General features: G+C 41.6%; 1 protein-coding gene across 3 annotated transcripts in view; it reads right to left on the bottom strand.

Moving 5' to 3' along the window:
• The window catches only part of bbx (BBX high mobility group box domain containing), a 69,648-nt gene extending 56,274 nt beyond the window's left edge, over positions 1 to 13,374 (bottom strand). For all 3 annotated transcript variants that reach the window (XM_086130654.1, XM_086130655.1, XM_086130656.1), the window contains exons 1-3: positions 13,233 to 13,374; positions 12,164 to 12,235; positions 4,816 to 4,993 (exon numbers count right to left, since the gene is read on the bottom strand). In XM_086130654.1, coding sequence (XP_085986780.1) covers positions 4,816 to 4,980 — 165 coding nt within the window. In that variant the 5' untranslated portion in view covers positions 4,981 to 4,993; positions 12,164 to 12,235; positions 13,233 to 13,374. The remainder of the gene's footprint in view (positions 1 to 4,815; positions 4,994 to 12,163; positions 12,236 to 13,232) is intronic.
• Positions 13,375 to 14,279: the final 905 nt, after the last annotated feature.

Genomic DNA, 14,279 nt, shown 5'->3' with positions numbered 1-14,279 from the left:
TGTAACAACACAATCAACAAAATACAAAAATATACTGTCCAAAAACTGTTAATATAACAAAAACTGCAATACAGGTGTATCCCAAAAAAATCAAAACAGTAAAATACATACAGTATTTTAATGTTTATTTTTTTCTGTCTTGGGAAAAAAATTTGTATTTTGGATTGTTTTGTTGGATGCATTCTTTGGTTTATGACAATGTTTGCCTGCATGTCATACAGTTTTCTTGCTAGTTGCAAATAACTGTCCCGTTGATCACTGATGTCTGGTAATTCTTGTGTATACTGAAGGATTTTTGTTGCCATTTGCATTGCTTCCTTGCTGGATGGTGGCTTGTCATCAGGAGTTGAATCGATGCCTTGTTTTTTAAAGTTTCGTAAATTTGCGTCTTTCCAACTCCAAGTGTCTGCTGGATCTTTTTAACTTTGTGTCCAGCCTCGCTCAAACGGATGCATTTCACTCGCTCCGCTCCAGTCGTTAACAGTTCTTCTACGTTTCGATGCAATGATCTACACGACGTAAGTGAATAAAGTTAAAATCTTTCGCAATTACAGTAAAACGCACGCCAATAAAAAGTCACTTACACGTCTTCGTTTCGAATCTGATGAATGAAAACGGCGAAGCGAACACGTTTCTTCGGTCATGTCGAGTGGGTGCTGCTTTTAAGATAGTGCCGCGTTCTCCACGACGTAAGTGAATAAAGTTAAAATCATTCACAATTACAATAAAACGCACGGCAATAAAAACTCACTTACACGTCGTCGTTTAGAATCTGATGATCGAAAAACGCGAAGTGAAAACTTGTTTCAGCGTCAGTCTTTTCCGTCGCATCGGGTGGGCATTGCGTGTATTTAAGCTCCCGCGGCATTACACCTCCATCCGGGTTACGGGTAGTGGAATTTCCGCTTACGCAACTTCCGGTAACACGTAATATCGTAGTCAAAATGTTAATGCATAGGTTTTTATTCCGGGTGAAGGGTATTCCTTTCTATAGAATTCCGGGGATGGGAATATTTACTGTACTAATAGATTTAAACATGTATAACTTAGGTTAGTTTATGAATAACAAAATACAGTAAACATATAAATATTTACATGTGTTACAGTACTGTATATGTTGCTCTATGTGACTCGATGTTGTTGCTGACTTTCGCTGCTTCTCGCGGACCTTTTGCGGACTTAAAAAAATTAAAATTAAAATTATGAATATGTTTGAAAAAATCCGCGATGCACTGAAGCCGCAATAAACGAACCGCGAAATAGCGAGGGATCACTGTGTATGAAGGACAGCCGCAGTCCAATTTAGCAATGCTGATGGCAGGTAACGTTCCTTCAAAGGCAATGCATATTTCTGACCATTGAAAATTGGTCAGAAATTGTGAATTTCACAATCAATTTTCATAAAGGTTGAATTCATGTAAACGACAAAAGTTTATTTGAACGTTTTTTAACTTGTAAAGCCCTCCATATTTTGAATATTTGGTTTTTGTGACATCCACGAACATGGAAAGCAGCAACGTTTTGCCCATAAGAGTCGTGATGCCGCCGGAGCCCCGTGCCAATGTTCATATTGATGACAATGATGGTAAAGGCAACACAGTTCCCAGAATTCATTATATGGCCCAATACGTTTAATGAAGGGATTTATGAGAATGTTAAACCTTCTCCAATGTGTGTTTGGAGTTGAATGTGTCATATTTAACTGTCCCATCTGCATTCATGTATATGTAGCAGTTTTTATTTTTGAAAAACAAACGATGACTTTAGAAAGTAGTGTCAAACATTCGGCCCGCGGGCGGCCCCCAAGGAGGTTCGATCAGGCCCGCAGGATACAGTAATCCCTTGTTTATCGCGGTTAATGGGGACCAAAACCACCCACGATAAACGAAAATCCGCGAAGTAGAGACCAAAAAAAATTGCCCCAGTGGGCCTTCAAGCTTGAGCAGAGCGCATGAACACACACACACACACACGCACACACGCCAGGATGATTAGACAATTAAGGATGGAAGAGACCTGCTTTTGTTCTTATAAGCCTCCTCTCTCTCTCTCAGCCACACACATACACACACTTGCTCGCACGTGCGCGTGCACACACGTGGGCCTTTGCGCTTGAGCAAAGTGCACTAACACACCCACGTACACACACACACACACACGTGCCCCACGTGGGCCTTCGCGCTTGAGCAGAGTGCACTAACACACACACACACACACACACGCACCGTAACCAACACTTAGACACTGATTAAAGATCAGAGAGTAACCCCCGTGATAAGACAGAAGGAAGATGCACAATCAACATGGCTTTGCATCTTCTCAGCACCCCCCCCCATCTCACCCCACATGTAGTACTGTATATGTTTCTCTATGTGACTCACTGTTGTTTTGCTGACTTTCGCTGCTTCTCGCGGACCGTTTGCGGACTTTAATTTTTTTTTTTTTGTGAATATGTTTGAAAAAATCCGCAATGCACTGAAACCGCGATAAACGAACCACGAAATAGCGAGGATCACTGTAATTTAAAAGTGGAAAAAAATGCATAAAAAACAGAATGAGCATCAAAGCCGTATTCTCCGACGATGAATGTGTGTTTGATTAATGAAGTTTACACATTTTCAAGAAGTGAATACTTTCTTTTTTACACATTTAATAGCACTCTTTTTAGTTTGTAAAGTGGAGGCAGGGATTAAATTTTGATTTCATATGCACATGTAAATGGTCTAAAAATTCCTTTCTTTATAAATCTCGTTAATCTTAGAGTGCATTACGATATTTTTCAAAACCAATTACTTGTTAAAGTTTTGTGCCTTTGTACAATCAGTGGGATCAGTTGCAATGCATATATGTGAATGATAAAAGTAAATTGCACATTTGTCCAAGGAGATCCAAGGTGTTTCATGAAATGTTTTGTAAAAGATACAGTATGTTCATTAAATTTCAGCAATTTCCTAATTTTTTGCTTCTATATACCAAAACAAAGGAAAGACACGATATTTTGGTTATTTATAGCAAAGTTTGGTATACCGTATATTCCGCACTAAAAGACGCACTGGATTATGAGGCGCACCCTCAATGAATGGCTATTTTGTAAAAAAAAATTCATACATTAGACGCGTCGCATTAAAAGGCGCAATCTCCAATGCCTCCACTAGATGGCTACGCTCCTTCCATTCAACTCGAGAGGCGTCGGTTCAACTTGAGAGGTGTTCATGACTGCCTCTGAAAAATGTAAATGAACTATTACTGTACTTAAATGAAACTACGAAAATTGAAAATAATGCATCAAAACAGAAAATGGGGAAATTCTATATCCCCCAACATAATTTATTTTGTGATTTCCTCGCTTGTTTTTCTTCGTGGTTTCATTGAAGTAAGAATTTACGTTTTTCGGAGGCAGCCATGAACGCCTCTCGAGTGGAACGGAAGAGAAGGCATGGAGACGGACAAAGACGTAAAGTACCTGTATTTGTTGAGACTGTGAAAACCATGAATAAAGTCTGCGTTTAAAAAAATAAAACCACAACCACAGCTCTCCTTTTTTCAACAAATACAGGTGCGTCTCTGTCCATCTCGTGCCTTCTTTCCTTCCGGTCAACTCGAGAGGCGTTCATGACCGCCTCCGAAAAACGCATTGACATTTCCTTTAGCATAGCTCCAACAGTACGATCAGAGAAGATAAGATAAGAAAACCTTTAAAAGCCTCACAATGGAGAAATTCCCACTTCACAGCAGCAAAGTTATGAGAGGAAGACGTAGAAGAACAAAATAAATAGGAGCTGCTGGAAAGGCAGCCACTCTCGCGGCGCCATCTTCTTTCTTTTGATAGCGGCGCGGACACCCGCAGCGGCTCCTCTTGTTTTATGTTGAGAGGGAAGAAATTTCATCTGTGCTGTATGTTACACATACAGTACATTTGACAATAAAGTTTATCCAATCCAATCCAATCTTCAAGTCAAAATAACACAACAAGTGTCATCGTTATGTATTCCTTTGTTGTGTATTCACAAATGATGAAATCACAATATAAATTCTGTAGGGGTGGCTATCGAATTTATTTTGTGATATCCACGTTTGCTTTTCAGTTTTGATGTATTATTTTCAATTTTCGTAGTTTCATTGACGTAATCATTAGTTTACGTTTTTCAGAGGTGGTCTTGAACGCCTCTCGACTTGAACTGAAGAAGGCACGGAGACGGACAGAGACGTACCTGCATTTGTTGAGACTGTTTTAAAAAACAACACCACAGCTCTCCTTTTTTCGGAGCCGCAACAAAACTTATTTAATAAAGCAGCGACACAGTTCACTGAACTAACAGCAAGTTATAACATTGGAAGCATGTCTCCAGGAAGGGGCCATCTTGGAGTCTATGTATTACCGTAATGACCATACAAAAGACACACCGGATTTTAAGGCGCTCGGTGAGCTTAAAATTGAAGACTTTTTGGTGCGCCATATAGTGCGGAAAATACGGTAATTTTAATGCTCTGGCCCACTTGACATCTACCGAAGCCGTATATGGCCCACAATGTGAAATGAGTTTGACACACCTGCTATAGAATTTGTGTAAAAACCAGGTCAATAACTACAAAACATTAATATAAACCGTATAAATATACAAACAATTACAGAAAAAGCATTTTAATGGACATCGGTCAGAAATGTCTGCGGTGGTGAGTATCTACAACTTGAAATTAGCCCGATACCAATACCCGGTATTGGTACTCGCCTATACCTAATCCTTGTCATTGTTTTCAGTGGCATTAATGTGGAAAATGTTCAACAAATATCGAGGCAAAAAAATACAACATCACCTCAGCCAGCTCTTCTTCATCCTCTTCCTCCTCCTCCTCCTCCTCAGAGAAATCCAGAGCCTTTTTCGAAAGTAGTGGGTGCCACTGCAGGCATTTACGTTTGGGCCGTTTTCCAGTGGTGTCGCCAACGTCGGGGAGCTCCTTACACCTTTCTTCACCCTTCATGGTATTACCACACCTAAACACAGCAGATTTGTATTGTGACAGATCTTTTCCAATCCAAACAATTAAGACTCGAGCCACGAGCGGCTACAAAGAGCCCTTGCTGCCTCGGCCATGTTGGGGAACTGGCATATTGATAATTTTTTTGAGGGGGGGAATGGTAAAATAAACCTCTAAAATACCGATTTTTTATTTTTCTTTTTAACCAGACCCAATGTGTGAAAAGTTGAATGATTTTTCGCAGATGTTTACACCCTCATCGATGGGGTCTTCTCAAGGATTCTTCTTTGGATGGGGTTTTGAGTTTTTTTCTTGCTCGTTTGGGGTCTTGAGAATAGATCATGGGATACCGCACATTTTAAGGTGGGGTTCCATTTCCCTCGGTCATGCGCAAAATGCAAATTGCGCAATAGCACACTGGTAACGGAAACACAGAAATTCAAAAAAACCCTCAAATATCGGAAAAACGCACTGTGGCAGGGGAAGTTTGCTCGGCGGCCGGGCACTGTCATGACCCAGTGTGGGATCACCCTCCGCAGTGGCCGCCACGCCCCCCGGGTAGAATTGCCCACGCGGTGCACAGGCCCCACCCTATTGACACGTTTCACCTTCAAAGGTTTCATGCCCTATCACGAGTCTCGCAAAACATTTGATGAGATTTTACAGGAATAATGAGATATCGCAAGATGGGACATTACGAGAATTAGGTTTCAGAAGCAAAAAAACTCTTCAATGGAAACACAAGTCACAATTGCTCTTTATCAAAATTGTAGAAATATCACTTTCATTTTGTCAAAAACTGTAATAGAAACCCGCTATTGTTAACTGGTCCTGTGAAACCCTTTTAGACTCGGGCTATGCAAATAATTTGACTTAATTAACATTTTTCATGCATCTGAGCAGTCACACAAAGTGCTTGAGCATCCATTGGACCACAGTGAGGAACATCAGACATGCAACGGTGGACAAACCAGTATTATAGTTGTCCAAAACCTGAGAATATAAGAAGTTACATGATGTAACCGACAAATTCCTTGTGTGTTCTACATACTTGGCCAATAAAGATGATTCTGATTCTAGGTATGGTGCAAAAAAAAATAATTGAAACCCTATATATCAAACTAGATCGGGGGTTGGCAACACGCGGCTCCAGAGCCGCATGCGGCTCTTTAGCGACATCTATTTCGATGTAATTTCTCCATTGCGAGACTAATAAAGGTTTATCTTATCTAGTGGCTCCCTAGAGCTTTATAAAAAATGTTTGAAAATGGAAAAAGATTATGATAGTAGGCTAATATAGCTCAAATAGATAAAGATACATGTTGCAGATCCAAAAAAGAAGAGCTGTGGTGTTGTTTTTTTTAAAACGTACATTTTATTCATGCTTTTAACAGTCTCGACAAACACAGACACGTTTGCGTCCGACTCCGTGCCTTCTCTCTTCTCGTTCGACTCGAGAGGCGTTCAAAGACAGCCTCCGAAAAACGGAAATTAATGATTACTTCACTAACACTAAGAAAAGTGAAAATAATGCACCAAAACAAAAAAATCAAGTGAGGAAATCACAAAATAAATTCTATGGGGGCGTTTGTGAACACACAACAAAGGAATGAATAACATAAACAACTCTGAGACAGTCCAGTCTCCTACATACATACAGCATGTGTTTACTTCATTGTAAGTTTTATAGAAGGCTTTAATTTTTTTGCAGACATATTTGTTTTTTGTTTTGTTTTTTTGTCCTATATGGCTCTTTCAACATTTTGGGTTGCTGACCCCTGAACTACATCATATCACTGAATAGAGATTTGTGACACGAATAAAATCAGTCCTAGTTTGTTTAACCACTTTAAGCACAATTAATTCTCAATCAATACAAATTGTCAGCATGGTCCCACCTTGTCCACTCATCCAAAATGGAAAACATGTCATTTAATAAAACAAAAATGTATAGTCATCTGACCTCTGAAAAGCACGAAAGAGACTCATTTAAGGGGCTCATAAATTATGCCCATGTTTGGACTTTGTGAATGGAGCGGTCCGCGGTTCACTTGTAGTTTCACATCAGTGTGAGTGTGTCTGTGTGTCAATATATGCTCCAAACTATAGTAGAAACCCAATTCGAATTCAGTTGGAATGTTGTGTTATACATTTGAAAAACTGAATACAATGATTTGCAAATCATGTTTGCAACCGATATTTAATTGAATATACAAGAAAGACAGGTGGCCGACTGGTGAGCACGTCCGCCTCACAGTGCAGAGGTGAGGGTTTGATTCCGGCTCTGGCCTTCCTGTGTGGAGTTTGCGTGTTCTCCCCGTGCCTGTGTGCGTTTTCTCCGGGTACTCTGGATTCCTTGCACATTCCAAAAACATGTGTTAGTTAGTTAGTTAGTTAGTTAGTTCCACCCGCTCCTATTTGGAACATTGGGCGACGAGTCTCCTCCATTTGTTCCGGTCACTGGTGACCCTTCTCGCTCCATGCCAGCTGACACCCATCTCACTTTGGCCTACCTCTCTTCCTCTTTCCACCCTCTGGCATCCAGTCCATGGCCACACTTGCCGGTCGCTCTCTTGGCAGTCGGAGTACGTGACCAATCATTTTCCTTCTCCTTTCAGAGACAATGTCTGACAGTTCAGCTACTCCTGCCCTCCTCATCACCTCCTCGTTGGTGATGTGGTCTCTCCATGAGATCCTCAGGATGGATCTCAGGCAACGCCGATGGAAGACATCTAACTTGTTGGTAATATTGGCTGTCTTCATCCATGTCTCACAGGCGTAAATCGCTGTTGGGATGACCACTGACATGTAGAGGCGTAGCTTGGTGGTCATAGTGATGGCTTTCTATGACCAGATGTTGCGGAGGCATTGGAACACTCCCGCAGCTTTACCAAGTCTACTGTTGACGTCTTTCTCCACACCACCTTTATTTGAGATGTTACTCCCAAGATATGTGAAGCTGTCAATGTACTCTATGTCATGTTGGTGTAGAGTGAGTGGTTGAAGGTGTTGGTGCTGTCCGGTGGCCATGGCCTTGGTCTTTTGATGGCTAATTCGTAAACCGACCTTAACTCCGTGCTCATGCAGATTGTTGGTCAACTCCTGGAGTGCGGGCTGGGTGTGACTTAACAGAGCCAAATCATCTGCAAATTCCAGGTCAGCTAGTCTGCTCCCTCCCCACTTGATACCAACTTTTGCCCCTGTGATGGACTTCCTCATCACAAAGTCAATTATGATGATGAAGAGTAGAGGTGACAGAATGCAACCCTGTCTTACACCAGTGACAATGTCAAAATCATCAGTTGTACCACTGTTGGTTTTGACACGACAGGTTGAGTTGTGGTACAATGACCTGAAGATGTTGATGTACTTGAGGGGTACACCATACAGCTGGACGATCTGCCACAGTGACTCCCAGTGGATGCTGTCGAAGGCTTTCTTGAAATCGATATAGTTGATCATGAGTGGTATCTGAAGTTCTTGGCACTGCTCTATGATGTTTCGAAGAGTAAAGATCTGTTCGGCGCAAGACCTTCCCTTCCTGAAACCGGCTTGCTCTTCCCTCAAGATGTTATCCACTTCGTCTTCAAGGCGATGTAGCAGAACACTGCAGAATACCTTGCTGGGGATTGACAGCAGTCTCCAGGTCGGCAGTCTCTAGTCGGCAGGAACCTCTTCAGCATGCCAAATCAGGTTGAACAGGTGGGTAAGGCTCTCCACAACAGCGTCTTGGCCATGTTTCAACAGCTCGGCAGCTACCTCATCGAGTCCCGGTGCCTTGTTGTTCTTAAGGCCCTTGATTGCTCTGGCAAACCTCAGTCTCGGATATCTCTTCCGATGTAATATTTAGAGCTGGAGCTGGTGTCTCTTGATCGAAATTGAAGAGCACGGGAGGCATTGGTTGGTTGAGAACCTCCCTGAAGTGTTCCAGCCATCTTGCTTCTTGCTCCTCGTCGCTTAGGAGTGTCCTGCCATCCTTGCTCCTGATTGGCACGCGAGAGCTGCTCCTGGAGTTGGTTAGCTCCCGCACGATCTTGTATAGGGTCGTCGTGTTGTTGTTCTCTGCTGCTTCCTGTGCCTCTCTTGCTTTCTCTTCTAGCCACTGTCTTTTATCCTTCCTGCAACTCTTCTTCACTGCCCTGCCCAAGCGCCTGTACTCCTCATCTTCCATCCTCCAGCTCTGGAGCCTCCTCTTTTGTTCTCTTTTTATCTTGGCCACTTTCCTTTCATTAATCAACTTCCAGGTGTTGTCTGTTACCCATCTCTCTTTGTTGGTACCCCTCTTTCAGCCCATAACTGCTTCTGCAGTTTCAGCAATGGCAAAAGAGAACCTACTCCACTGCTCCTCAATGTTTGCAAGGTTTTGTGATACCTTGAGCTTCCTACTCAACTCCTCACAGAAGCTTTCTGAGATGTTGTTATTCTTTAGCTTCTCCACTGTGTAAGGTCTCTTGGGCTGCACCTTTTTCACCTTCTTCAGCTTGATTTTACTCACCACAAGGAAGTGGTCTGAACCCACATCTGCACCTCTGTGGGAGCGAACGTCGAGCAATGACGAGCACCACCTTGTGTTGATGCAGATGTAGTCCAGTTCGTTCCGGGTCCCGTCACCAGGTGAAACCCAGGTTACTTTGTGGATCCGCTTGTGCTCAAAAAAGGTGTTGCCAATGCTGAGGCCATTGGTACTGGTTAGCATCAACAGTCTCTCCCCGTTGTCGTTCGTGGAGCTCGCAGACCCATGTGGTCCAACTGTGGCATTCAGGCCCCTTCTGTCATTATCCAGTTTTGCGTTGAAGTCTCCAATCAGCATTTTGATGTCATGACTGGGGATCTCCTCAAGCACGGTCTGGAGCTGGTTGTAGAAGGTGTCTTTATCGTCCTCTGAGGCAGCTTCGTTTGGGGCATAGACTCGCATTTAACTACTAGTAACACAAACACAGATGACAAGGATTTACCCTTACAACTTAAACGCAATGCATTCTGGGAACAACAGATTTGCAAAACAGGTCCTTATGACAAGTCTCTAAGGACACCTGAAAGCTTGTACGGTGCCGTGTGTTCCATGTTCAAGGACCGGACATCATAAAAACAAAACAAACAATAAAAAACAAGGAGATAGCACATATGTTGGTCTTAAAAAGAACTTTTATAATCACAAATTTTGACTGGGGCTTTTTAAGCATACTAGATATTTTTTTTCATTTTATTCATTTCGGTTTTCAAATTAATTTTATTGTGTGATCGACTGTGTGTCTATATCAGGGGTGCCCATTACGTCGATCGTGATCGACCAGTAGATCAGGGACTGGTCCCAAATCGATCCGAGGGCTGTGGAGGGGGGAAAAAAAAATGTGTCTCTGTGCATGTTAGTAATATATTTTTGTGTTAATGCACACTGCACCCTAATCATTCTATCAGTCTCACTTTCACAAAAAGTATTTTTAAAAATTAACTAAAATAAAGCGGGTCATCTTTAACCTACGGTGGCATGTGACTGCGTCACCAGAAGTTGTGAGCGCTCAGCAGTCTGCAGTTGCAGCTTGTGCTCAGAGTTGTTGCGCTTATCTTTTATCATTATCATTATTCTCATTCAGAGTTTGTTTTGTACAATTCACAGAGGGGACGGGCAAAGAATGGGAATCTGGAGGGCCAAGGGAAGCATTTTAAAACGGTACTTGTGAGCTATGATCGTTAACAGGCTGCAAAAGTGCGTTGTATGCCTCAGCGTCAGGCTGTTGCTCATCATGGCATGTGTGTGTACGTGCGTGCGTGCGTGTTAATGGGTCGATCCCGCGAGGTTGGTTGATCGAAAAGTAGATCTTAGGTCAAAAAGGTTTGGGCACCCCTGGTCTATATAGACTGGACACAGAGGTAAAAATACAAATGACTCAACAAGTTTCATAAATACATATTAATATATATCTACAATTTGACCATTATGGTTCATTATTAATTCGGTTATCTTTTATCTTAAGATAAGATAAGAAAATCTTTAATAAAGATTCGCAATGGTCTCGCAATGGAGAAATTCCCAATTCACAGCAGCAAAGTTATGAAAGGAAGAAGTAGAACAACAAAATATAGGAGGTGCTGGAAAGGCAGCCACTCTCGCGGCGCCATTTTGAAGTCAAAATAACAAAAATAACAACACAACACATAGGACACAGACAGTCGTGCAATCTTCACTTTTCTGCATACACTTTGTTGTCTGAAGCAGTTATAGATGAAAGAGGAGAGGATCAAAGTGTCCTTTCACCAGTGGATCAGAGACGTCATGCTGAAAATGTGCACACGTCTGCTACAAGCTAAGTTTTGAAAGCAAACACGAAGCTGGAGCGTCCATTGACGAAAAGAATATCATGAATCATGATATTTACTATTTCTATTACCGTACTTATTATTAGAGTAATCTTTTCTTTTGTTAGGTGGTATCATGCTTGTGGTGATGTGATGACAAATTCTGTTGATGTGATGTGTTGTGATCGTCACATTTCATTTGAGCCCAAGAGTTGTATTTTTGTTCAATCTTTGACATTACTTCTCAAAGAAAGAAAGCCATCTTCAACACACAAAATTGGCGAATAAATAAAAAAAAAACACACACACACACGCACAAGTGGGGTATGGCTACGGTAATAGTATGGATTTTTGAAAAATTATTCCATTGACCAAATTCTGACAGATGAGGTTTCGGCACAACAGCAGTGATATAAGCAACCAGTACTGGTTCTGGCAGGGCCACCACAATTTGGCTCGTAGTGGCCCGAAAAAACTACCACCCGAAAAGGCTAAACATCAAACCCTGCACATAAAAGGGAAAGTTAATTGAAAAATGGTCAATAATATGCTCTATGTTTACCCACGAGTGCAAACACTAATCAATACTGTGTTTGTTGGTTATGACTGAAGCAGAAAACTCCACCCGTTTTGATCCATCTTAGGGGGCTTCGATTGTGCCTTGTACTGCCACTTGCTGCAGACTGAAAATGACATCACAGTGCCTAAGGGATCAGGTAACGGCCGTCACGGGTAAGCTGGGTTTGGTCATGTAATGCTTGCAAGCAGAATATTGAACACTGTCATTAACATCATGACAGTCATGACATGGGTGCAATATTCTAAGAGAAGATCTCAAGAAACGCCAGCACTTGTCTGTAAGACTGTTAAGTGAATATTGGGTACTTACTGATGAAGTGATGGGAGTGTGGAAATGTGTGATGAAGATGTCTCTGCCAAAGCCTTTAGGCTATGCAATGTCCTATAAAATACAAAACACAATTCTGAGTTAGATCCATTATCTGGCTATCTGTGTATCATTTCTTTCGCCATTATGGTTGTAATTTTAAGCAAAGAAACTTTAAGTGCATATATTGAATAACATTCTGCTGAGAGGTAGCTGAGATCTCAGTCAACATAACTCGATCGGACATCATCAGTGTCGAACATTTCTTGTTTCTGCATGTGGATCGGGCGAATACACAACACACAGTGCTCTACAATTAATAAGCTCACAATTTTCAATCACCTTTCAAAATTCGATCCACGCTCTAAAAAGCCGAAAATGAGTCCATCTTGCTTTGGTTTCGAGGAGGGAACCCAAGTACAGTATAACAGTATTTCACACTGTCAAGCTCCCCAACGGCAATTCCCCTGACGTGTATTACTTACCCTCAAAAAAGCTAAACTTATTAATGTCACTGGTGCTATTCTAAACATGCATATGGATTTGTGTGCAACATTCTGCTCTACTGTAGCTACTACTGTAGCCATTTTTTAGGAATTAAAGTAGCTAGTTAGCTCGTTAGCGCTACCCCATGCTAACTGACTGTGCCACAGTTTTAAGGCAGAATGATAAGAACAGGGCGAGCTTGTTCAAAATCATACAGCACATTACACTGACGAACTGAGGTATGAATACTTTGGCAACAGTTGTTTTTCATCGGATTTGGTGAGAGCAGTGATGCGGACATGTACCGGATGGGGTAAATTATACCATCTCACGGATTGCAGTTGTGAGTGATGCAAATATTTTACATGGTAGTTTATGAATAGAAGCGAAAATACATCACAAATACAACCTAACACAAAATCAGTCGCTTTTCATATTGACAAGGCCAGCGGGCAAACATCTCCAAAGCAGTGAACATTTCACGATGATAAACGGTGAGCCTGATGAGTTACGGCAGAGTTTGTCCGGAAAATCGATAAAAGACCATGTTCTTTGCCTTGATTAATTATTTAATATTTTAACTTACCTTCTTTTTTCCCCCGTTCAAGTACAACGAGGGCCTCTCATTATCGGTGCCGTCCACATTTTTTAAACTCATTGACACATCATAACAGTTCAGCACGAGCTGTACTCAACAGAACGGGAAATTCCACTAATCTATAACATTGAAATCCGGAAGCCAGGTAATTTTTTACCAAATTAAAAAAGAGCAACACTGCATTTGGAGAGCAGGCATAGTCGTCAAAATATCGACAAAATTGATCATTTTATGTTCGTCCAGCTCTAATTTATTCTTTGTTCCTATGTCTGAGAATTCAAATTATTCATGCAATCTTGATCAACAAATTACCAAATTTACTTGATAGTCTGTGCATTATTTTTATACTTAATTTTAAAAAACGATGACGTTTTCACGACCGTGTATGTCTATAACCCAAGGGGTTACATAATTGTATGAAAAATATGTCTTTGGAGAGAGCCTTCTTTTTCAATACATCAAACCGGAAGTCGTGTCACTTCTGGCTATTATGAAGAAAGTAGAACTCGACGAGATGCAAAAGCGATACATAAAATTACCACGGCCCTCATGAAAAAAAAAAATCCAATCATCAGTTGTGACCGTTTATCAGTCACAAACATGAAAATCGTGTACATTGTTTTTGTTTTCCTCTTGACGATGAAAGTCTTCCCAAAACCACCCCCTCCCCTCAGCCCACGGTTCGCAAACGTGGGGTGCTTTTGGAAATACGGTCCGAGCACGCACTGGTTCACTACGACCGTTTGTAAACTCAGAGCGTTGCTCAGAATTTCCGTTCCGATATTCAGAGAGCACTAAATACGGATTGCCGGTGCGCATATGAGGCGCTTCTACTGTCGACACGGTTCGCTGTGCTCGGAAATGAATAGGAGCGGAGCGCACTCTCACTCTACGAACACAACCACCCTCAGAGTATGACGCAGCCCCAGCCATAACATTGGGAAAAATAGTTTATGCACGCGAACTTCTAATTTGTGCGCACAAACAACTTATTCGTGCAGACTACTCAGTATTTCATGTGCACGATCTATTTAT

The sequence above is a fragment of the Hippocampus guttulatus genome, chromosome 15 (assembly GCF_054856545.1).
Source record: "Hippocampus guttulatus isolate MCC_2025c chromosome 15, RoL_Hgut_1.0, whole genome shotgun sequence".
In the NCBI taxonomy this organism is placed as follows: Eukaryota; Metazoa; Chordata; class Actinopteri; order Syngnathiformes; family Syngnathidae; genus Hippocampus; species Hippocampus guttulatus.
The sequence above is the reverse complement of the archived record's forward strand: the minus strand, read 5'-3'. Positions and strand labels throughout refer to the sequence as shown.